At 37.8% G+C, this 24,780-nt stretch overlaps 1 protein-coding gene across 2 annotated transcripts in view; it reads left to right on the top strand.

Moving 5' to 3' along the window:
- TBCEL (tubulin folding cofactor E like) overlaps positions 1-24,577 on the top strand; it is a 76,117-nt gene extending 51,540 nt beyond the window's left edge. For both annotated transcript variants that reach the window (XM_019468855.2, XM_019468854.2), the window contains one exon: positions 20,530-24,577. In XM_019468855.2, coding sequence (XP_019324400.1) covers positions 20,530-20,848 — 319 coding nt within the window. In that variant the 3' untranslated portion in view covers positions 20,849-24,577. The remainder of the gene's footprint in view (positions 1-20,529) is intronic.
- The last annotated feature ends 203 nt before the right edge of the window (positions 24,578-24,780 follow it).

Genomic DNA, 24,780 nt, shown 5'->3' with positions numbered 1-24,780 from the left:
TAATGTAGTCCCAGTAGTTTATTTTTGCTTTTGTTTCCCTTGCCTCAGGGGACCTATCTACTGCTGATGTCACAGACATACTGCCTGTGCTCTCTTCAAGGATTTTTATGGTTTCAGGTCTCACATTGAGGTCTTTCATCCATTTTGAATTTATTTTTGTGTCTGGTGTAAGAAAGTGGTCCAGTTTCATTCTTTTGCATGTTGCTGTCCAGTTTTCTCAACGTCATTTGTTGAAGATGTTTCTTTTTGTTTTTGATGATAGTGGGGAGGAAGTAAATTCACTGATTTGGGGGATCTCTTTTTTTCAGGCTTTGAATTTTGTTTTTCATGAAGAGTTAGAAGAGGCATAGCTCCAGTGAACAATTATTTGCTGGGAAGAGACACTGCTGTCAGAGAGAGCAGCAAAGCCAGAAATAGGTTTTCTTAAAGGCTTTGCTTCAGTTTTACTCTCCTTCGATACCTCACTTTCTGTTTGTCCTAAGGGGTCCCTAAACTATGCCCCGGGAAGTCCTTAATTATGTCAAGGATTATATTAGGCATTCCTCAAATGCTTATTGGCTTGTCATTAGTGGCATGCTTTTTAAAATATGGAGAGTATGTTTTTTTCCTCCTTAAGACTAATGGCTTTTCTAAATACAGCTGATTGTATCTTCACGTTATTGTGAGAGCAGGGCAGCAGCTTGTATTCAGACACCACCTCAGTGAAGGCTTGCTTTGTCTTGGATGCTGGAGAAATCCTAGTGTGCTGCATCTGTTACCTCATATTCCTCCCAGACAGAGGACCTGCTGTTGTGAAGGAACATTCCTACATTGGACAGGAGTCTCTTGGGCTTCTCCATATTGCCAGGCTCCATCATCCTCTGACAAGGGCCGTGACACAGCACTCCTCCCATTCAGCTTCCAGTCTGATGAGAAACAAAAGGGGCTTTCTCCTTGGCGCACCACGGAGAGCCCCTGAAATGGTAGCTTTCCCTGTCGCTCACAGCCTTTGTCATTCCAATTACCTTGGACTTGATTTTGACTTCTTGCCACTTTCCCAGCCCAGCAGAAGATAGGCTACCTTCCTCATCTTGATTGGAGTTATATATGAGAATTTGCATATACCTGCAAAGGAAAGAGAGAATGAGAATCGGCCCCCCCACATCATGGTCTTGGGGGAAATGATCTTTGGCGTCTCGACTTTTGTTTTGGCCAGGGCAGGGGCCAGTTTTGATCTTTGTTTTGCTTCTGTTTGCTTTTTAGGATTAAAAAAAAATAATACTGAGAACGATAAAATAAAATACTCATGTTCACGTTATTCAGAACTGGTGATTACTAATATTTTACTATTCACTGCCAGTTTATTTTTTAAATTGAAAGTAACAGTATCACAGGTGAAATTAGAGGAGGTTTTTGCCCCTGTTCTCAGTCCTGTTTATGCCAAGAAGTAATCCCTGGCAAGAATTTGATGTGTATCCCTTCTGTCTACTTACTATATTGTATATATCCATAAAAATATACAATGGGATTTTATAACTCTGTGTTAATATGCACTGCAGTTTCTTCTCTCCGTCTATAACTTTTCAGTCTCCTCTTTTCACTTTGTATTTTGTTGAAAAGAAGTTTCAAAAGTTTACCATTAAATGTGTCAGTCTTTCACTCTGTGGTTTATTCTTACTCCATCTTTTCTAACAGAATCTTTTCTTTTCCAGAGATCACTTAAGATAATCTCCTGGCTTTTTTTCGAAATGTGTTTTCACATTTGTGTCTTTGATCCACCTGGAATCTGTTTTTGCAGATGGTGTCAAATAGAGATGTGAGGGTTTGCTTTTTTCCCCATATGGATAATTGGTGTTCACCACTGATCTTTAATGCTGCCTCTGTCATATATCTCATTTTTTATATGCATGCGTGGTTCTGCCTCCACCCTGGTCTTTTCCACTGGTGTATGTGTCCTTTCCTATACCGTTACAAAATCATGAAATCACATTGCAAAGTCTGAATTCCCATTAAGGGCAGGTCTCTACACCTAATTGTTTCTCAGATTACCTTTGAGATTGTAGCCTCATTTCCCTAGTAAATTTTAGGGTTGACTTACCAAGAACCACAAAAATCCTGCTGCAGTTTGGATTCTGATTGTAGTGAATTCACTGACTAATTTGGGAGAATTGACAGCTTGATACTATTTTGTCTTCTCATCTGTGAACATAGGAGATCTTCCCATTTAATTCAGAGCATCTTTTATGTCCTTCAGCATTGTTTCTAATTCTCTCTCAAAGGCCTCGTGCATATTTGTTCAGTTCTGTTTCTAGGCGTCTTATGCATTTTGTTGCTATTTTAAATGAAATCATTTTTTCTGTTACTGCTTTCTAATTGCCTGTTGTTGGTGTAGAAGAATGCTGTGTATTTGTGTGTGCTGGTCATGTAGCCATCGGTCTCGCTGTCGTGTAAGATAGTTAATCTCTACTTTCTTCTGGGTTTCTGGGTAGACAGTCCTGCAGTGTAGTATTATCAGTAAAAGAGGGCATCGTCATCTTGTTTCTCACTGTTTCTCACTTTGCTTCCAAAGTTTCGGTGTGAAGTATTTTGATATGAAATACGACTTTTGCTGTCGGTTTTTCATAGTTGTTTTTCATATCAGGTCGAGGTACTTACTGCCTCTGTTTTTCTAAGAGTTTCTTTTAATATGAACAACTATTGTTTTTTTACAGAATGTTCTTTCTGTAGTGAGGTGAACATGTTGTTTTGATAATCTGAATTTTAGTGATGCATTTTTCAGATAGTGAACCATCTTTGCATTCCTGGAATATTCAACCTGGTTGTAAAATATTAAGTGTTCTTTTACAACACTGCAGAATCTAATTTTATGATTTTATTTAGGATGTTTCCATCCATTTTCATATTTAAATATTTGGTATTGGTTTGTAATGTTCTTTACTACTGTTCTTTTCTGGTTTTGTTATTGAAGGTTATATTATTAGCTTCATAAAATGAATTGGATTGGTAATTTTATATTTTTCTATTAAAGTAACTTTTTCATTTAGTGTTAACTTTTTATAGTCATTCATAATATTCTTAGGATTTGGGAATAGGTGTTTATGTTTTTAAATTATTTTATTCTATTTAATTCTCATTTGGACTGGGTGATGCTTCCACATGGAACCCAACTGAAAATTTCTGAAACCATATAGACCATAAACCAAGTCTTCCCACTTTTTTTAAAAAATGTTTATTTATTTATTTATTTTGAGAGAGAGAGAGAGAGAGAGCGAGAGAGAGAGTGCACGCACATGAGCAGGGGAGGGAAAGAGAGAATCCCAAGCAGGCTCCGTGCTGTTGACACAGAGCCTGATGCGGGGCTCAATTCCACAAATTGTGAGATCATGACCTGAGGCAAAATCAAGAGTCGTATGCTTAACCGACTGAGGTGCCCCTCTTCCCACTTTTATCCTTAGCAGCAGCTATTCAGATATGTGGTCCCCAGGTGACTACTGACACTGTTTTCTTGTTACAGTTACGTTGCTGTTTAGTACATAATTTTTGTACATAGCCTTGCTTTTTCTTACTTAACAGTAGATCTTCAACAACATTCTATAATGCCCTTATTACATATTTGTACACACACACACACACACCCTCTATATAGTTGATCTTTTGTGATCAAAGAAAAGTGCTGCATTAATAGTCATCTCCTTTTTCATTCTGAATGTTTATTTCTGCCTTTCTCTCTCTTTTTTTAATTGGTCCTACTGAATGATTATATTTTTAGTAGTATCCTTTGTTTAAAGTTAGGTTTATTGAGGTATAATTGACAGAGTAAGTTCTACTATTTTTAAGTGTACATTTCTGAGTTTTGACAAAACTACAATTATGTAACTACCAACACAGTCAGAACATACAACTGTTCTATCGCCCAGAAAAGTCTTTCCCTGACCTCATCCTCTGGCATCCACTGATCTGTTTTCTGACCCTATAGTTTTCACTTTTCCAGAATGTCACATAAATAGAATCACATAGTATGTGACCTTTTCTTTCAACTGAAATTTTTATTGAGATAATTGTAGATTTACATGTAGTTGTAAAAAATAGTACAGGGGCGCCTGGGTGGCTCAGCCAATTAAGCATCTGACATCAGCTCAGGTCATGATCTCACAGCCCGGGAGTTCGAGCCCAGTGGTGGGCTTTGTGCTGACAGCTCAGAGCCTGGAGCCTGCTTCAGATTCTGTGTCTACCTCGCTCTCTGCCCCTCCCCAGCTTGTGCTCTCTCTCTCTGTCAAAAATGAATAAACATTAAGAAAAAATTAAAAAAATATATACAGCCAGGTCCCATGTACCCTTTATCTATTTACTCCCAATAGTAAAATTTTGCAGAATTGTAGTACGGTATCACAACCAGGATTTTAGCGTTGATACAGTTCACTGATTTTATTCAGGTTTCTCCAGTTTTACTTGTACATGTGTCTGTGTGTCTGTGTGTATTTTAGTTCTCTACGTTTTATTGCATGTGTAAGTTTATGTGTCCACTGCCATTGTCAAGATGAACAGTTCCATCACCAATGACCTTTCACATTGCCTTTTTATAACCACACTCTACTCCCTGCCAGCTCCCCTATTCCCATCTCTGTCCCTTAGCAACCTCTAATCTTATCTTCATTTATAAAATTTTGCCATCTCAAAAATGTTAGAAAAATAGAACCATACAGTATATAACCTTTTGGGATTTTTTTTTTTTTTTCACTTAGCTTAATTCCCTGGAGAGTCATCTAAATTGTTACACGTATCAGTACTTTGTGCCCTTTTTATTGCTACGTAGTACTCTTTTATTCTTTTTAATTAATACCTACTCAAAGCGTCACCGATCCGTCTATTTTTACTAACCTCTTTTTTTTTTTTAAGTTTATTTATTTTGAGAGAGAGAGTGTGTGTGTGCGAGTTGGGGAGGGGCAGAGAGAAGGGGAGATCGAGAATCCCAAGCAGGCTCTGCACTGTCAGCACAGACCCTGTCTCAGAGCTCTATCTCGCAAACTGTGAGATGGTGACCTGAGCCAAAACTAAGAGTCAGACACTTAACCAACTGAGCCACCCAGGGGCCCCTGCTTTGTAGTAGTCTATGCTATATATGTACTAAAGTTTATTTAACCCTTCATTTACTGAAGAACATCTGGATTGATTCCAGTTTGGGGTTATTACAAATAATATATGAATATTCTTGTATAGGTTTTTTTTATGAACATAAATTTTCATTCCTTCGGATAAATGCCAAGGAGTGCAATTGCCGAACAGCACGGTAGTTGCATATATAGTTGTTTTGTTTTTTTTAACTTGTTTTATTCTTTATTTTTTTAAATTTACATCCATAGTTTTATAAGGAGCTACCATACTGTTTTCTAGAATAACTGTATCATTTTACATTCCCACCAGCAATAAATGGGTGATCAAATTTCTCTGCAGCATTTTCTTGCTGGCATTTGATGTTGTCACTTTTTTCATATTTTAGCCATTCTGGTCAGTGCATAATATCTCCTGATGGCTGATGACTTAATCCCCTGGAATTCGCTGATGGCTAAAGATCTTGAATACCTTTTCATGTGCTTATTTGCCATCTGTAAAGCCTCCAGTGACATATCTCTGTGGTTTTTGCCCAATTTTTGATTGGATTGTTTCTTTCCTTACTGTTGAGTTTGAGAGCTATTTATATGCTTGAGATACTACTTTGTTAGATATGTGGTTTGCAAATTTTTTCTATTAGTATGTAGCTTTGTCTTTTTGTTTTTTTCCTGTGAGCTTTCATAGCACAAAAATTTTTAATTTTGATGAGACCCAATTTACCAGTTTTTCCTTTTATGAATTGTGCTGTTAGTGTTAATAACTCTGCCTAGGCATAGATATTGAAGTTTTTCTTGTTTTTTCCTAAAAGTTTTATCGTTTTACATTGTACATTCGAATCTGTCATCCATTTCGAGTTAATTTCAGTGCAAGGTGGGAAGTTTAAGCTGAGGCTCTTTTTTTTTTTTTTTTTTTTTTTTTTACCTCTGGTTGTCCAGTTTTCTAGCACTATTTGTTGAAAAGGCTGCTTGACCCACTGCATTGTTTTGCAGCTTTTTAAAAAAATCGTGAGAGTGTGTTTGTGTGGGTATATATCTGGGTTTTCTGTTCTGTTCCACTGATTTATGTCTCTTATTATTCCACAGGTACCACACTGTCTTGTAGCTGTATAATTAGCTTTCATATCATATAGAATGATTCTTCCCACTTTATTCTTCAAGAGTATTTTAGTTATTCTAGGACCTTTGCCTTTCTATATAAATTTTAGACTAAGTTTGTCTCTGTCTACAAAAAATCTTGCTGAGATTTTGATGGGAATTTTATTAAACCTGTAGATCAGTTTGGGGAAGATTGACACGTTTACTATATTGGATCTTCCAATGCATGAACACAGTATGTCTCTTCATTTATTTAGGCCTTTTTAATTTCTTCCATTGGCATTTTATAATTTTCAACATACAAGACTTACAAATCTTTTGTTAGATTTACACCTGAATATTTCATGTCATTTGCAAATATAAAAATTTTATTTATGCCTTTCCAATCTGTATGACCTTTTTCTTTTTCTTGCCTTATTGCAGTGGCTAGAACTTCCAGTACTGTGTTGCATACGAGTGGTAAGAGTGGACATCCTTGCTTTGATCCCAATCTTAGGGAAAAGCATTCAGTCTTTTACCACTAAGTACAATGTTAGCTATGGGATTTTTCATAGATGCTCTTTATCAAGTTGAAGTAGTTTCCCTCTATTTCTAACATGCTGAAAGTTTTTATCATAAATGGATATCAGTTCTTTTCAAATGCTGTTTCTGTGTCAATCTGATTTCTCTTGGTCAGCTTATTGATATGAGAGCTATATTGATTGATTTTCAAATGTTGAACTGGCATTAGATATCTAGAATAAATTCCTCTTTATCATAGTGTATGTTTCTTTTTTTACATTTTTGGATTCGGTTTGCTAATACTTTGTTGAGGATTTTTGTGTTTAAGGTCATAAGAGAGATTAGTATGTAGTATGCTTCTTTTAAAAAAATGTATTTTATGTGCTTTTGGTATCAGGGTAACACTGGCTTCATAAAATGAGTTGGTAAGTGTTCCCTTCTCTTCTGTTTTCTGGAAAAGTTGGGTACAATTGGTGTTAATGTTTTTTGTCATTTAAAAATTTTTTTAAATTTTCACTGTAGTAAAATACATATAACAAAATTTGCCATCTTAACTATTTTTTTAATTGTGGTAAAATGTACATAACGTAAAATTTACTACCTTAACCACTTTAAAGTGCAGTTTGGTTGTGTTAAATACATTTCTATTGTTGTACAGCAAATCTCCAGAACATTTTTCATCTTGTAAAACTGAAACTCTATACCCATTAAACATCATCTTCTCATTACCCACTCCTTCTAACCCCTTGCAGTCACCTGTCAATTACTATTCTTTCTGTCCCTATGAATTTGACTATTCTAGATACCTTCTATAAATGAAATCATACAGTATGTTTTTTGTGACTGACTTATTTCACTTAGCCTAATGTCCTCAAGGTTCATCCATGTTGTAGCACATGACAGGATTTCCTTTTTTTTTTTTTTAAGGCTGTATAATATTTTATTGTATGTATATACACATTTTATTTAACCATTCATCCATCAATAGACATTTGAGTTGCTCCTACCTCATGGCTATTATGAATCATACTGCTGTGAATATGGATGTGCAGATTTCTCTTTAACACCCAGCTTTATCATTCTTTGAATCCCAGAAATTGGGTTGCTGGATCCTATGGTAAAACTCTTTTTAAATTTTTGAAGAACCACCATACTGTTTATTTTCATAGTGATTGTATCATTTTACAGTGACACCAACAGTACACAACAGTTCCAATTTCTCCACTGACCAACACTGATTATTTTGTGTATATGTGTGTAGGTTTGTTTTTTTGTTTTTTGGGGGTTTTTTTGGAAATAGCCATCCTCATGGGTGTGAGGTGGTGTTTCACTGTTGTTTTGATTTGCATTTCTTTAATTACTAGTGATGTTGAACATCTTTTCATATGCTTGTTGGCCATTTGTATGCCATCTTTGGAAAAATGTCTATTCAAGTCCTTTGCCTATTTTTAAATCATTTTTCTTTCTTATTTTTTGTTATTGAGCTGAAGGAATTCTTTATATATTTTGGATATTAACCCCTTGTCAGATATATGATTTGCAAATATCTTCTCCAATTATGTAAGTTAGCTTTTTCTCTGCTCATTGTATCCCTTGATGCACACAAGTTTTTAAGTTTGAAGTAATCCCATTTGTCTATTTTTGCTTTTGTTGCCTGTACTTTTGGTATAATATCCAAGAAATCATTGCCAAATCCAATGTCAGTGAGACTTTTCCCCTATGTTTTCTTCCTAGCAGTTTTATAGTTTTGGGTTGTACATTTAGGTCTTTGATACATTTTGACTTAATTTTTGTATGTAGTTAAGATGAGGATCCACTCTAACTTTTTTGCATGTGGGTATTCGATTTTCCCAGCACTGTTTGTCCTTTATGTATTGAGTGGTCGTGACAGCTTTATTGGAGATCATTTGACCACATACATGTTGTTTTATTTCTGGCCTGTTTATTCTCTTGCATTGGTCTATATGTCTGTCTTTATGCCAGTAACAAACTGTTTTGATTACTGTAGCTTTGTAATATTTTGAAGTAAGGAAGTGTGAGTCCTCCAAGTTCATTCTTCCTTTTCAAAATTATTTTGGCTATTCAGGGTCCTTTGATATTCCATATGAATTTGAGGATGATTTTTTTCTTTTTCTGCAAAAAAAATGCTATTGGAATTTTGATGGAGATTGCATTGAATCTGTATATTACCTTGGTTAGTATAACATCTTAATAATATTAAATATTTTAATCTGTGAACATGGAATTTTCCCCATTTATTTGTATTTATTTCAGCAATGTTTTGTAGTTTTCAGTGTTATTTTCCTTTTTTTTCCTTTAAATATTTTTCTCTTTTTTTAATGTTTATTGATTTTTGAGAGACCACAAGTGGGGGAGGGACAGAAAGAGAAGGGGGGACAGAGGATCTGAAGCAGGCTCTACGCTGACAGTAGAGAGCCTGATGTAGGGCTTGAACTCATGAACCATGAGATTGTGACCTGAGTCGAAGTCAGATGCTCAACCGACTGAGCCACCCAGGTACCCTTGTTGTTTTCCTTTTTTTAAAAATGCCATTTGGGGGTGCCTGGTGGCTCAGTTGGCTAAGTATGCCAACTTCAGCTCGGGTCATGATCTCATGGTTCATGGGTTCGAGCCCTGTGTCGGGCTCTGTGCTGACAACTCAGAGCCTGGAGCCTGCTTTGGATTCTGTGTCTCTCTCTCTCTCTGCCCCTCCCCTGCTCATACTCTGTCTCTCTCAAAAATAAATAATAAACATTTTTTATAAAGTGCCATTTTGATTTCTACTACCTTTATTATTTCCTTCCTTTTGCTTGATTTGCTCTTCTTTTTCTAGCTTTTGAGGTAGGTAGGAATGTAGATTATTGATTTGAGGTCTTTCCTAATAAACATTTAGTGCTTGAAATTACACTCACAGCACTGTTGGCATCCCATGTTTTGATGTGTTATATTTTAATTTTCATTCAGCTCTTTGTTTTTAAAAAATTATTTGAGGCTTTCTCTTTGATCTCTAGATTATTTAAAAGTTGAATTTCCAAGTATTTAGGACTTTTCGTAAATTGTTATCTTTCTGTTACCGATTTCTACTTTGGTTCTCTTATGGTCAGAGAACATACACTAGGTAATACTAATTCTTTTAAATTTGTTAAAGTTAATTTTATGTCCTATCTTGGTGATTATTTCATGTACTTCAAAAAATGTGTATTCTGCTATTGTTGGGCATAAAATTCTATATATGTCAATTGGATACTGATGATTGATTGTTTTGTGCAAATCTCTGTTCTTGCTCATTTTCTGCCTAGTAGTTTTATCATTTCCTGAAAAGAGATGCAGGCACCCCTTTGAGTCTCCTTTCTTTTACTAAACATGATGCATTTGATATTCATCTATCTTGTGTATATCACTAATGAGATCCTTTTTACTGCCCAGTAGTATTCTTTTATATAGACGTAACAGTTTAGTGATTCGTCAACTGAAGTACATTTGGAGTGTTTCCTTTTTTTTTTTTTTTTTTTTTTTAGCAATTTATTAAGAAAGCTGTGATAAATAGCTACAGGTTTCTGTGTGTGAATACACTTCTTCTTTCTCTTGCATAAATACCCAGAAGTGGAATTGCTGAGTCACATGGAAAGTATATGTTTAACTTGCTAAGCTGTTTTCTAAAGTGGCACACCATTTTGCTTTCCCACTAACTACATGTGAGAGTTCCTATTGTTCCACATCCTTATCATCACTCAGTATTTTCAATTTCTTATTTCTGTTTTGTTTTTGTTCTGTTTTTTGTTTTATTTAATTTTAGCCATTCTAATAGATGTATAGTGGTATCTCATTGTAGTTTTAATTTGCATTTCCCTAATGACCAATGATGTTGAGCATATTCTTAGGAGCTTCTTTGCCATCCAGATACCTTCTTTGGTGAAATGTCTGTTAAAATCTTTTGCCCCTTTTCGTAGTAGGTTTTTTGTTTTCTTATTATTGGATTTTGAGAGTTCTTTATATACACCAGATATACATCCCTTGCCAGATGTGTGTTTGGTACATTTTTTTCTCTCAGTCTGGCTTCTCATTGCATTCCTCAAATACTTTTTTCAAAACCAGTAAAGAAAATTTTGAAGACATTCAACTCACTGTTCTTTTTTCCTTTTATTGATCATGATTTTGGTGTGATATCTAAGAAATTTTTGACTAACCCAAGATCACAGAGATTATCATGTATGTTTTCTAGACATGTTACAAGTTTTAAGTTTTACATTTAAGCTTTTGATTCATTTGAGCTAATTTTTGTATATGGTGTAGAATATGAATTTTTTTGTTTTGCTGAAACTTTGGCATATGAGTGTCAATTGTTCTAGCAGTGGTTATTGACAAGACTATCCCTTCTCTATTGAATTGATTTTATACTTGTGTTGAAAATCAGTCAACCATATAGGTAGACTCTACTCCTGGATTCTCTGTTCTTTTCTATTAATCTATGTGTCTGTCCTTTTTGGTAGTATCCCATTGTCTTGATTCCTGTCACTTTATAGTCTTGAAATTCAGGTCATGTTGGTCCTCCAACTTTGATCTTCTTTTCAAAGTATTGTGGCTATGTTAGTTCCTTTGCTTTTTCATATAAATATTAGGATAAGCTTGTTGAATTCTAGGGAAAAAAAATTCTTCTGGGATTTTGACTGTGGTTGTGTGGAATCTTGCAGGACAATTTGAATAGGATTGACATCTTAATAATATTGAGTCTTCCTGTTCATGAACCAGTATATTTCTCCGTGTATGTAAGTCTTATTTGATTTCTTTCAGAAATTGGTGTTTTGTATTTTTCCACATATAGATCCTGCTCATATTTTGTTACACTTATACATAAGGATTTCATGTGTTTTAGTCCTGTTAAAAATAGTATTTTTTATGTTCAATTTTCAATTGTTCATTGCTAGATGTAGAAATACGTGTGATTTTTGTATATTGACTTTGTATTCTACAACGTTGCTAAACTTATTCTAGTAGTTCTTTTATTTAGAATTATTGTAGTAGATTTATTGTAGACAGTCATGTTACCTATGAAGTACAGTGTGTATTTTCTTTTCCAATCTATATAACTTTTTAAAATTTTCTTTTTCTATTTCTTATTCTTTTTCTGCATCTGCTGAAAAATTTATACAGTTTTTCTCAGTCTGTTCATATAGTGACTTATATTGGCTGATTTTTTAAAATGTTTAACTAGCCTTAAATTCCCAGGATAAATCTCACTTGGTTATAATGATTATCTCCTTTTTATGTTGGTGGATTTCATTTGCTAATATTTTGTTGATGATTTTTTGCATCTGTTCATGAGGGATATTGATTTTTAATTGTCTTTTCTTATAATGTCTTTGTCTCACTTAATATTGGGATAGCACTTGCCTCATAAAATGAATTTGTGAGTTATCTCTCCTCTTCTCTAAAAGAGTTTGTGTGGCATTAGTATTATTTCTTTCTTAAATATTTTGTAGAATTTTGTCAGTGAAGCCATCTGTGCCTGGTGTTCTTTGCTGGAAGCTTTAACTATGATTTAATTTATTTAAGAGATATAACTTGATTCAAGTTATATCCTTCTTGAATGAGCTTTGGTAGTTTGTGTCTTTGAAGAAATTAACCCATTTCATCTTAGTTATTGAATTTATGGGCATAAAGCTGTTCATAATACTCACTTATTATAAACCTTTAAGGTCTGTAGTGTCTGTAGTGATGTTCCTTTGTTCAATCCTGATACTGATATCTTCTTTTCTTGATCAATTTGGCTAGAGGTTTCTCAAATTTGCTCCCCTTAAGATCCAGATTTGAGTTTTATTGGTTTTCTTTTTTCCCCCTGCATTATATTTCACTGATTTCTGCTAATATCTTTATAATAATTCCTTTCTTCTAGCTTTGGGCTTAATTTGATCATCTTTTTCTAGCTTCGTAAGGTAAAAGCTTATGTCATTGATTTGAGACCTTTCTTTTTTTCTCTTATAAACATTTAATTATATAAATTTTCTTCTAAGCACTGTGTTAACTACAGTCTATACATTTTCATATATTGTATTTTCATCTTCATTGAAGTCAGATATTTTTTAATTTCTCTTGTGACTTTCCTTTTCTTACACATAGGTTATTTACAGGTGTGTTGTGTATCTTCCAAATACTTGGGGATTTTTCAGCTATCTTTCTGTTAATGATTTCTAGTTTAATTTCATTGCAGTAAGATAACATACTTTGTATTATTCTGATTCTTTTTAATTAATTGAGATATATTTTTGGCATAGAATATGGTCTGTTTTGGTCAGTACTCCACATGTACTAGAAAAAAATGTGTGTTCTAATGTTGTTGGGAAGTATGTTTTATAAATGTCAGGTCAAGTTTTTAGTAGTATTCATGTCTTTTATGTTTTTAATGATATTCTGTCTGTTTATTCTATCAATTATTGAGAAAGGAGTGTTGTAGTCTCCAACTGTAATTGTGGATTTGTTTTTTTGTACCTTCACTTCTGTCCGTTTTTGCTTCATTATCTTGAAGCTGCATTGTTAGGTACATACACACTGAAGATTGTTATGTCTCCCTGTTTGAGTTTACCTCTCCCTATCTAATGGTTTTGCAGTTGTCTCTAACTAGCTTCCCAGCCTCCGGTCCCATGGTAATTGTAGTTAGTACCTGTCTAGTCACCTAGGCAGCAGGTGATTTGATTCAATTCCTGGTGCCAGAGCTGTCTTTTTCATTCTTTTATCTAGACCCTTTGCTCTAAAGAGCATTGGATCTGTAGCAGTTTTTTGCATTCTTATTTTCTGTTCAGCCTTACATCCCTCCAACTCTACCCCTGCTTCATGCAGTGAACCTGGCTTGAGTTCCTCTCTCTCCCATAGAGTACTTTTACTCTCCTTTGACTAACAGGACTTTAGCTCCTGACCGCCACCACCTGCTTTGGGTTTGGGATCCAGTGGTTCTGTGGTTTACTTGTGTGCTTTGCATTTCTTTTCTGTGTCTGGTCATAGAAATGTCTATTATTTCTGAGGCTAGGCTGCCTTCTTGGAATTCAACCTTTCATATTTTATCCATTTTAAATCTCTATGTTTGGGGCAGAAGTATATTAAAATGTGAATTTATGGAGTCATTTTGATCAAAGTCCTAATCATGTTGATAAATGTAGATCAAAATAATTCTTTTAACTGCTGTATCATATTCTATTGTATGGATAGGCCACACTCTGTTTATCCAATCACTAAGTTATTTGACAGCACTTGAGTTTAATAGTGAGTTGAAACAAATTCTATGACTTAAGCCTTGATGAAATGTACTTAGTATGAAAAATACTAAGTTCAGCTCAAGTACTTTGCCATGTGTGAGAGGTAAGGGTAAATAATCCTAGAGGTAGGTAGAATACAGAAGCTTGAAGAAGACCAGTGAGAAAACCTCTGTGGCTTACACTAAGTAAGAGAATGAGATCTGACATGGAAGATCATAAAGAGAAAAGGGAAGAGCTTCCAGGAAGGAATCTTGAGAACTACCTGAGTGTAGATGGTCGAAAGGAACGAGAACCCCTAAAAAGAGATTGAAAAGCGGCATTTGAAATACGGAAAGGAGAAGAGAATTTCCAGAACAGTATTACTCTAGCAAACCATAAAAGTGGTGAGAATTAAGACAGAATGACAGTCTGAGAACAAGACCTGAGCGCTATCTTCCACCCTTCCGTCAGAGCTATTAGACCTTGGGTTCACAAACTGCCCCAATTACTGTATCTGTAAAATGCATACTAGAAGATCTCTAAGATCCTTTTTGTGTCTAACATGCGATGTTTGTGTGTTTAATAAATAGAATATCAGTGACCTTGAGAAGACTGTTTTAGTGGTGTGTGAAAGCTCAGTTGTAGAATTGAGATTTCTACATATGCCATGATGTGATACCATATCAAAATGAGAGACAGCATAGTATAGCAAGAGAGATTAAATGCCAGCAATCAGATGTTTGGAATTTACTTTGAGTCCATAATGCCTTAGGAAACAGAGTAAACTAAATTAATGTATTTCTTCTAGTTATTAAGTGATTTGGTTAAACCAAGCAAACCATCAGAGATTTTTCATGTATTCTGTGTCACATTTCCTTAAAGAGAGGATTAGGGATTTATTTTAGAGTAAGATAGCTTTATTGAAAATAAAGATTCCAGGGGCACCTGGGTGGCTCAGTCAGTTAAGCGTCTGACTCGTGATTTCGGTTCAGGTTATGATCTCACACGTTTGTAGGATCAAGCCCCGCTTTGGCCTCTCCACTGATGGCCTGGGCCTGCTTGGGATTCTCTCTCTCTGCCCTTCCCCAGCGTCTCTCTTCCTCTCTCTCTCTCTCAAAATAAATAAACATTTTTAAAAAAGAACTCCTGAACAGAAGTATAGTATATATTACATTTTAGCATTTGATTATTACAGTACACCCTTGTCAATAATATCTTTCAAGGTGGGTTTATGGCATTTTGCCCACTTCAGAAGTGAGACTTATAATGTACTGATTGATTGAGAATATTAATATAAATTGAGATTATTTGTTTTGAAGAATACTTAGTCATCAGAAACCATTTACCTCTTAAGACTATAGCTGTGGGGCCAGTGCTGAGAAAAGCTCAGATAATACCAAGTTCGCAGCTGTAGGTCAGTTTGGATGGACTGTTGAATAGTGAATAAAATACCTGAACTGGAAGACTAGGAAGAAACTGGGATCTGAAATTTACTGGGCATTTTGTAAGATCACGATTTTTTTTATATTTACTGATTTTTTTCCCTGCTTAAAGAGAATCCAAAATAAGAAAATGGGGATTAAACATATTCTCTTAAAATCATACTTGTTACATATGTAACCTTTAGGGGAGCATATTTAGGATGTGTACTGAGTCACAACTCTGATACTTTTCCTTCATTTTTATAGAATAAAGAGTGAATGTGTTAGAGCCCATATCAAAACTTCCATCCATGTGCAAAAGTCTAAATTTTAAGAGTTAAACAAGTGGGAAGGCAGGTGCAGAAGTGGTAATGTTGATGGCAAAAAATAAGTTTGGAAGGTTATAAAGCAACCAGATAATGAAGGGCCTTTTATAGTCACTCAGTTTTCTATTGCTGCTGTAACAATTTACCCTAAACTTAGTGGCTTAAAACAACATCTGTTTGTTATGTCACAGTATCTGTGCGTCAGAGGTGTGGGCATGGTGTGGCCTAACCGGCTTCTCTGCTTAGCATCTCACAGGCCAAAATCAAGGGGTTAGCAGGGCTGTGTTTGTTGTTGGGAGCTCTGGAGAAGAATCCCCTTTCAGGCTCATTCAGGATGGTGGCGGAATTATGTTCCTTCTCATCCTTTACACGTGGCCACCTTCATCTTCAAGCCAGCCGTGGTATATCAGGTTCTCTCATGCTTGGAATCTCTCTTGATTTCCTCTTCTGCTGCTGCCTGGAGAAAGTTTGCTGCTTTTAACAGCTCATATGATTAGCTTAGGTCCAGTGAGTGAATCTCTCTGTCTTACGGTCAACAGTACCATATGACATAATATAATCTTGAGAATAGCACTCAAGGGGATGAAGATTGTGGGGGCCAAAATTGTGCCTTCCACAATCACAATAAAGAGTTCAGGCTTTTTTCTTAAGGGCTTTATGTGATTTTCAGTAGAGGAGTGATGTGGTCACGTTTGTGTTTTATAACAATCGCTTTGGCTGTAACGTAGACAAGAGTCAGTTTGGGGCCACCGTGAAGTTATGGGAAACCATTTGAAGGAGTGTCGTTTGAGATTCAGTTATAGGTAACAGAAATCATGCTAGCTATGTTCAGAAGAAAGGGACTTAAAACAGGGAATAAAGTGCTTACAAACATTTTGGAGATGGCTGCGTCCCTAGGATTACCTTTAGAATGTTGCCACAGACTGGCCCCCCAATGGCACTGCTGCCTCTGGTGGAGTCAGACAAGGAGAAGCTCACAAAACTGCTGTCCCTGGTGGTGGATCACAGCACCTTAGCTGATCTGGGGATCAGCAAACTGCTGCCAGGGATGTTGACCCTGGGAATGCAGGGAATGCAGGGAATTGCCATTTGGTAATAGGGAGCCTGTGCCCAAACTGTTCTCATAGCATCTGCTAGATCCATGATCTGTGTCTCCAGGACTGTTGAGTGTAACTGATAGAAACTGAAGCTCACCTGCAAAGATATGTGGGAAATGGAGTTTTTAGCTTTCCAGTCTTGGCAATCCAGGAGGAAGGCATTCCAGAGGAGGTTGAAGCACATGCTGAGAAAGCTCGTCCACAGAAAGCTCTAGCAATCCAGGTTATTAATGATAATGGCTTGAATTTACAAGGCAAGTGGGCAAGAGAGATGCAGATAGATTCGTGAAACGTTTAGGAGTAGGATTGATAGATCATGGCAATTGATGGAATGGGGGTTGGGGGGAGGCGGGGAGGGATAGGAAGGAATCAGGATGACTGTGCAGTTACTGGCTAGGATGAGTAGGTAGTTTCTGGTGCCATTTACTGACATAAGAAAGACCGAAAGAAAGATGGTTAGCAGTGACAATGGATTATTTCTGGATTTTGAGAAAACTGTAGGACCTTAGAATGTCCTATTTTATAGGTCACTTAATTGGTAGATAGACTTGGCCTGTTGTGGCAAGTAGGCTAGTTTCTGCCTGTGGGTCATACTTTTGTGTACAAATATGTTTATGGGTGAGATTAACTCAGTTGGCTCTAGTGTCAGGTATAAATAACTCTAAGATTATATAATTATTATTTTAAGTTTTAGTTTTAATATTTAAATATGTTTAGAGATTACTGCTAGCTATTTAATTTCATTGTTGAGCAGTGTTTTTCAGAAGAACTCACGGGTGCCCTATTCCCTGAGTTCTTCTTATTGTAGAATAATTGCCTCCTTTTTTTTTTTTTTAAATGTTATTTATTTATTTTTGAGAGAGGGAGAGAAAGAGAGAACAGGGGAGGGGCAGAGAGAGAATCCCAAGCAGGCTCTGTGCTGTCAGCGCAGAGCCCAACACGAGGCTTGAACTCGCAAACTGTGAGATCATGACCTGAACTGAAATCAAGAGTCAGATGCTTAACTGACCGAGCCTCCCAGGCGCCCCCAGAATAATTGCCTTTTAAGTGTATTTCTGAACAAAACTTGGCAAGGTATATTATCCCTGGGTCATGCTTTCTAATACATTTACTTGGTGAGCTTTGGCATTGTTTTGCTCCTCCATTTGTCTCATTTGCTCTACAGTTTTTCTTTTCAGCTCATTCTGCTGTCCATCATTTGTCTTTGAGCTCGTGTTTTATCATATTCATGCATTTATTAAGTTCCAGGCCACTTTCCTTTGATTATGTTTTCTTTCGGGTTGAGTCCTGCCTCTGCCTTTTACTTACTTTGTGTTTCTTTCTTTTCTACCTTTTGCTATGGGATGCATTTAGTTGCCATTTTGTGTCTTCTCACTTAGGCTTAAAAGTGGGCACCTCTCTCCAGACCATCTCTTTACTGAAACATAGTCTAAGTAAACTCTCCTTGACCCCTTCACCATTGTTCCGTCCCCCCTAGGCAGAGTTTGGGAGTGAGAGTGAGGTATTACGATTCTACTTTTCTGTAGTCTGAAGGGAAAACATCTCTGGAGTTGGGTTTAGCTTTTATTTGGCCTCTTGGGTTCTGCTATCTTTTCTGAGATTTTGCTCAATTATCATAGCCTTGTTTCACTTGTTTGAAGTCATATATGAAGAGATGGGGGTCGGGAAAGATAACCTTGGAGTTTGAATCATTTCACTTTTTCAGTTTGGAGCCTGGGAAAATTTCAGGGCCTGGTAGTTTCGCTTTTTGTTTGTTTGAGCTTGTTTTGTTCTGTTCTGTCCTGTTTCCCTTTGCTAAGATCTTGACATGCCGGCAGTGGGGTGTAGAGGCTTCTGGTCCCCGCGGTGTTTTCTCAGTCTTTCTCCTGGCTGGCTCCTCATCCCTTCAGCCCAATTTTCTGTAAATTGGGGAGTGTTAGCTCAGGATTTTCCTCTTTACTTTCTTTCTCCGTAATGGACTCTGAGGGTTGGGTTAGAATCTTTGCTAGCAGAACCACATAGTCCACGGCTGCGGTTCCTTTCTGAAGGGCTATCCCGGTAAGGTTACTCCCTCTCTTCTTGTTAGTTGTTGCTGGTGATATTCTTACACTTTTAAAAAAAAAATACCGTTTTTTCAGGGGCGCCTGGGTGGCACAGTCGGTTAAGCGTCCGACTTCAGCCAGGTCATGATCTCGCGGTCCGTGAGTTCGAGCCCCGCGTCAGGCTCTGGGCTGATGGCTAGGAGCCTGGAGCCTGTTTCCGATTCTGTGTCTCCCTCTCTCTCTGCCCCTCCCCCGTTCATGCTCTGTCTCTCTCTGTCCCAAAAATAAATTAAAAAACGTTGAAAAAAAAATACCGTTTTTGACACAAGTTCTAGGAGAGAAGATTCTGTAAACTGTCTCATCATACCACCATCTTTTCCAAGAAGTTCTACCTAGATTTCAAGTATTTATTTTCTAAAGGGTGTGTATGGTTTGACACTGTAAATTCCAGACTAGGAATGTAATGTTGACATTTTTTATTTGTATATAAACTTAGAATTCACAAAGTACTCACTCATCTATTATTTTATATAATTCTCTTGACTGTTTTATAAGGTAGGAAGGGCAGACTTTTTATCCCAGTTTTACTAATACGGAAACTGAGATCCAAAGGGATTGAGTCGGTAAGTCACATAGCTAATTATAAGATGGAGTCAGGATTCTGAAGTTAGATCTTCTGACTGCAAAGCAAGTACTATTTTACCATAACCTGTTACTCCCTTTGATGAAAATGATTACCTCCATCCCTAATCACAGGCGTCTACCTCTGTCTTTAATGTTCCTACCAACCTATAACATTGATGTAACTGAGTTAAAGCCAGAAGGAGGAACGGGGAGGTGGGGGAATAATCTTACGTGACCATTGTACTTTGATCGCGAATTAACGTCAGTGTCTTGGTTATAATAAAGCCGATATCAGGTTTTTTCATCATTTTTTCCTTCCCTGATTTGTAGGAACTGCTCAGCTTCCTCAGTAAAATCAGACCCAGATTCTCTAAGGCTGGCAGTAGAGACAGGATCTTCCACATAGGAAACTTGACTTTGTGGGCCCTGCTCTCACCTCTGTAACTCACCTTCCTCGTAGCATCTTTTGCCATTTCTTCCCACCTTGATCAAGGAACTTCTATTCCTCATTTGCCATTTGCCACTTTTTCATGAGAATGTATTCTGGAGTCTTCCACAAGTTCCTTGTACTGCAGCCAACGAGACCAGGCTGGAACATTCAAACAAGGCATCACTGAAAAAGCTAGATTAATAGCTCACATACAACTCGACTGTTGTTGTTGTTGTTGTTGTTGTTGTTGTTTGTAAGTCATCTTCTCTGGTGGCGAGAAGCCAGCCTGCTTCCACCTTCCCATCTGTTACCAAGGAACATGTGCTTAGATGTCTTCCCTTTTTGATGATGCGTCCAAGTAAGCAAGTTTTACAGAGTGGTTAGACATCGCTCTGAAATTCCGGGAATGTCTACTTTTCTCGGTTCTCCTTTCCTCTGTAAGGCTCTCCGTAAATAATGATTAACAGCAGGCATGCTGACCATCTTTAGGACAGACTCTTCTATCCACAACAATGTGGTTTTACTGTAGCCTCAAGAGGGCAACCGTATCAGATCACAGATGACGCAAATAATTTGTCAGGTAGCTCCATGGAGATCATGTTAGAATAGGGTGGTGGCAGTGCAGTTTACCCGTAGTTCTGAAAAAGTCCGTGGTCCATGTGCTAGCGGCTTGAGCTGACACTGTCTTTTTATCCTTCTAGGTATCATGAACTGATTACAAAATATGGGAAGTTGGAGCCTTTGGCAGAAGTGGACCTAAGACCCCAGAGCAGCGCGAAAGTAGAAGTCCACTTCAATGATCAGGTGGAAGAAATGAGCATTCGTCTGGACCAAACAGTTGCAGAACTAAAGAAACAATTAAAAACTCTAGTGCAGTTACCCACGAGCAACATGCTTCTCTACTATTTTGACCACGAAGCACCCTTTGGCCCAGAGGAAATGAAGTACAGCTCTCGCGCATTGCATTCTTTTGGCATTAGGGATGGAGATAAAATTTATGTGGAATCCAAAACAAAATAACCTCTACGAGCCTTGTAAAAACACATACATAAGGACTTCTTGCAGGGCATTTGTTCCCAATGGTTTTCTTTAGGAGGGAGAAGGTTGTTTTCGTTTCGTTTTGTTTTGTTTTGTTTCAGTTTCAGGGGGGTTTTGTATATTTTTCCCCCTAGGATGGGTAGGGGACTGTTTTTGGTATTTTCTACCACAGATTTCTTCAGCTCAGCCAGCAGAATTGGCCACATCTCCAGTCCGCCCGCCCTCCCTCCCTCACGAAAGATGAGCAGGAAGCCGCCGTGTCCGTACCGTGTTCACTGGGACGTGTCTGCCGCGTGGTCGTCCCGACCGCTTCGGGGTACTTGTGGAAAGAGCACGAACAGTGTGTCCCCCGCAGGAGGGTAACTTGACTATTTAAATCCGGAGCAGGGATCTTTCCAGGAAGGGCCAGCATTTCTCTCCCCCCGTTCTTCCGCGTTCCCTCGTTCTCCCTCCTTTCCTGTTGTGGTTCAGTTTTTCACTTTGACTAGCGTCAGCCCCTGTTTACCTAGTAGCTTCATTCTGTCTATAAGTAACTTCTCATTTCTCAGTGTGGGCGGGGTTTTTTCTTCATTTCTCCCTTTTGAAACAGTTTCGTGTTTTAAGCATTTTTCAACCTGATCCTGATCTCAGGTACTCAGTTAGCACCTATAACTCTGTTAGGATCTGGAAGAGGAGCAGACGGAGAGTTAAAACTCCAGGAAAACTTCCTGTTCGGCAGCACAGGCAGAGCAGCCTGGTCTCTGTGTGTAGCAGTGTCCACGTGGGTGTTCGCACACACTGTATCAACCCTCACGTCCATAGTATGAAATATGTCGCATTCCCGAGCATTCCCCAGTTCGAATGTATTTCCTCATATCTAGCTATCTTTTTCCTGACCTTAAACTACTGGGACCAGAGGCCTGACTTTAGGAAGGACCCAAAAAAGTAATGGATGTACGTGCCAGGAGAGGTGAGAATTAGCTAACAGACGATCTGTGGCGTGTGTGAGGGAGCATCGCAGGAGAAAAGTCAGGTCGTACAGGAGAAAGAGAGTGTCGTGGCTTTCCTGCCTGTGTCGTCATTTGAAGTCCTTGCTCTTGCACTTTGCGTCAAAAGTGGGGAATTTTAATCAAAGGGAGTTTTGATTCCCAGTTCTTCCCTGGGATTTTGTGACGTCGTAATTGAACAGTTCTTTTTGTTTTACGTTTCAACTTAGTCGCCCCTACTGAAGAACAACTCTGCCTAATCTATGAGTAAAGTCTAAGTGTCAAAACTCCAGAATTGCCTCCAAGTCATATTTTTTGCAGAAGCATATTTAAAGCACTTTTCTTGAAAAGCTGGTTCCTCGCCTGCTCTGAAATCTTTGTGTTTGTTCTTGTAGTCCTTTGTTAATCAGTGTACTCCCTTTCTTTAATGTATGTCTTTCTTGGTCCACCATGTTTACACTTGGGAGACTTGAGGAAGGCTTAGCATAACTAAGGGCAGGAGATGCGCACATAAAAAAGAAGGTATGTTCTTTTTCGAAGAATGTGATCATTATCTGATTACATTTGACTTTTTGACCTTTGTTATAGGATTCCACCGCTCCTACAAATTCTTTAATTTCGTAAGAAATTTTTAGATGGCTCTTATAAAATCCTTCACATCTGCAGAGTTGTGACTCTTATTGCTACTTTAAATTTTTTTTCCTATGCCATAACAGCAGATGTTTATTCTCTTAATGCACTTCAGGTTCAGTGTCTGTAAAGCCTCTGACCCAGGCCTACTGAGTCAAATCTACGTTCACTGTAACATTAAAGGTGGAAACCAAAGGGTTTGAGAAAGATGAACGAAGCCCATCCTCCTGCTGCAAGACTCTATCTTTCAAAATCAGAAGAATGAGCAATGGAGACCGGGGCTGGGTATAAACAAGAATAATTATTTTGCAGTCACATTTTCCTGACAGATTTTTGGAAGCGGGGAAAAAAGCGTGGCAACAGTGTCGTGAAGACAAAAACTGTGGGTGCTTTGTGTATGTGTGCATGAGTGCCGACGAGTTTGAAAGAGAAACCGTGTAATGGAGCCCATTGCTTTCGTCAGCCTGGGAGACAGATGCACTCTTATTTTTTGAGGTTCTATGACCCCTGACTGTCCCGCAGCAGAAGGCAGAGCAAACACTTCTGTTATGCTTTAATCATAAGTGGAATGGTCACGACTAATGAGCTATTTTATATATGACAAAGTTTTATGAAACGCTTTTTTACTATCAGAGACCTGTTGCTTCTGTTACGACGGAACACAGCGTCCGTCAACTGCAGGCATAATTCGCCCATCATACAGTTGCATGTCAGGGGAACTTCTCATCTCATGCAGTGGATGTGGGTATTTTTAGGGCCTTGTAATTGATGCTTTCAATAATTGCCGCATACTTTTTGATGGAGATGAAATCTATCACAATTCCTGGTCTTTTAGAGCTACAGAACAGAAGTAAAAGAGAGAAGCTATTTGAGCATGTGTACCTGTAGATGTATTTGGGGGGCTGAGCAAAGATGCTGCTTTTGAAATAAAATTGGTGCTGTGTAGACACTTGTAACCAAAATTATTTTTGTAACAGGCCGGAAAGGAGACAAGAGACCGTGGACCTTTGAGCCTAAATGTTATGCATAATTGATTGCTGCAGCTTATGTATTTTAATATTGACTTCCTCCATCCACATGCAGTGAGAGCATATTATTGGCATTTATGAGGCAAAATGCTGTCAGAGCCAGTGTTACAGATACGTTGCTGCAGGCGCAGTGTATAGGACATACCTGTCCTCAACTAGAAATTCTTTTCAGTTACGAAAAGGGAAAGGAAGCCAGATCAAAACCGAGGGGTCCTCCGTGCTCACACGTAGCTGCTGAGGCCACAACAGAGATCAGTTTTCTTTTTAATCGAATTGTTGAAATATCCCAGACTGCTTTAAAGGAGAAAAAAAGCTGAGCCCAGTGTCTTTCATTATTATAACATTTTCTATTGTTTCTGCCACCATATCCGTAAACACATAAGAAAGCAACGGAAATCCCACACCTTGTTTCTTTTAAGAGCCTTTGGTGGAAATAAGCCCGAAACATGAGCTACGTGTGACAGAGCCGAGTGTCATGATGCTATGTTTTAAAATTTTGTTCGCTTAACAAAATGAAACGTCACCAGATGTTTCAGCTGTGTTGCCGAGTAAGCAGTGCGCCAGCCGGAGGACCTTTGTTGCACAGGGATCTGACCCCCACTCAGGGCTCGCTGGTGATAGCTTTTACCAGTGCACGTGTGTGTGTGTGTGTGTGTGTGTGTGTGACTTGACCTCTGCGAAGTGCTAGGCTCTAGGGCACATAAAACAGGAGTACAAAATAATAGATTGTTCTCAGCGATGCCACTGCTGTTTATGAATTTGATTTTTCCCTCCGTTTCATGTTAGCTTGAAGACACAAACAACCTGCGTTCAAGTACACCCAGAAGCTGTCTGTGTTACCAGATGTGTTGTGAACACTCTGTTTCTCATAGGTGCTTCCATAATATAACATGTCCATTGTAGTGACGGAGAGGGACGGGGCTCTCCCAGGCTCCTTCCTCACTTGCCAGTTGTCTCCTGCAGCTAATGGAAATATATATTTTATTTTAGAATATAATTTAAACATGAAGGTCTATTCTTTGCACTTTTTATTAATACATATATAGAGAGATAATCTTTAAAAAAATTAAAAATCCAAGTCTACTTTCTCTTTGTGTTCTGATTTTTTTTCTGGAGTTTGGGGTCAAGATACGTGTTCATTTTTATACAGCCCAAAATTGACATCACTGCTGTGGTCGAGTCCTCTGGGGAACTGGTGGAAGCTGGGAAGAATTTGACCATTTTAACAGATTTCATTGGGATTTTGCCAGTTGTAAATGGAAACCGCAAAAGAGAGATTCATAGGAAGTGT

This window comes from Panthera pardus, unplaced genomic scaffold (genome assembly GCF_024362965.1).
Source record: "Panthera pardus isolate Hobbes unplaced genomic scaffold, ASM2436296v1 HiC_scaffold_12, whole genome shotgun sequence".
Taxonomy (NCBI): Eukaryota; Metazoa; Chordata; class Mammalia; order Carnivora; family Felidae; genus Panthera; species Panthera pardus.
This window is presented reverse-complemented; position numbering and strand designations above follow the sequence as displayed.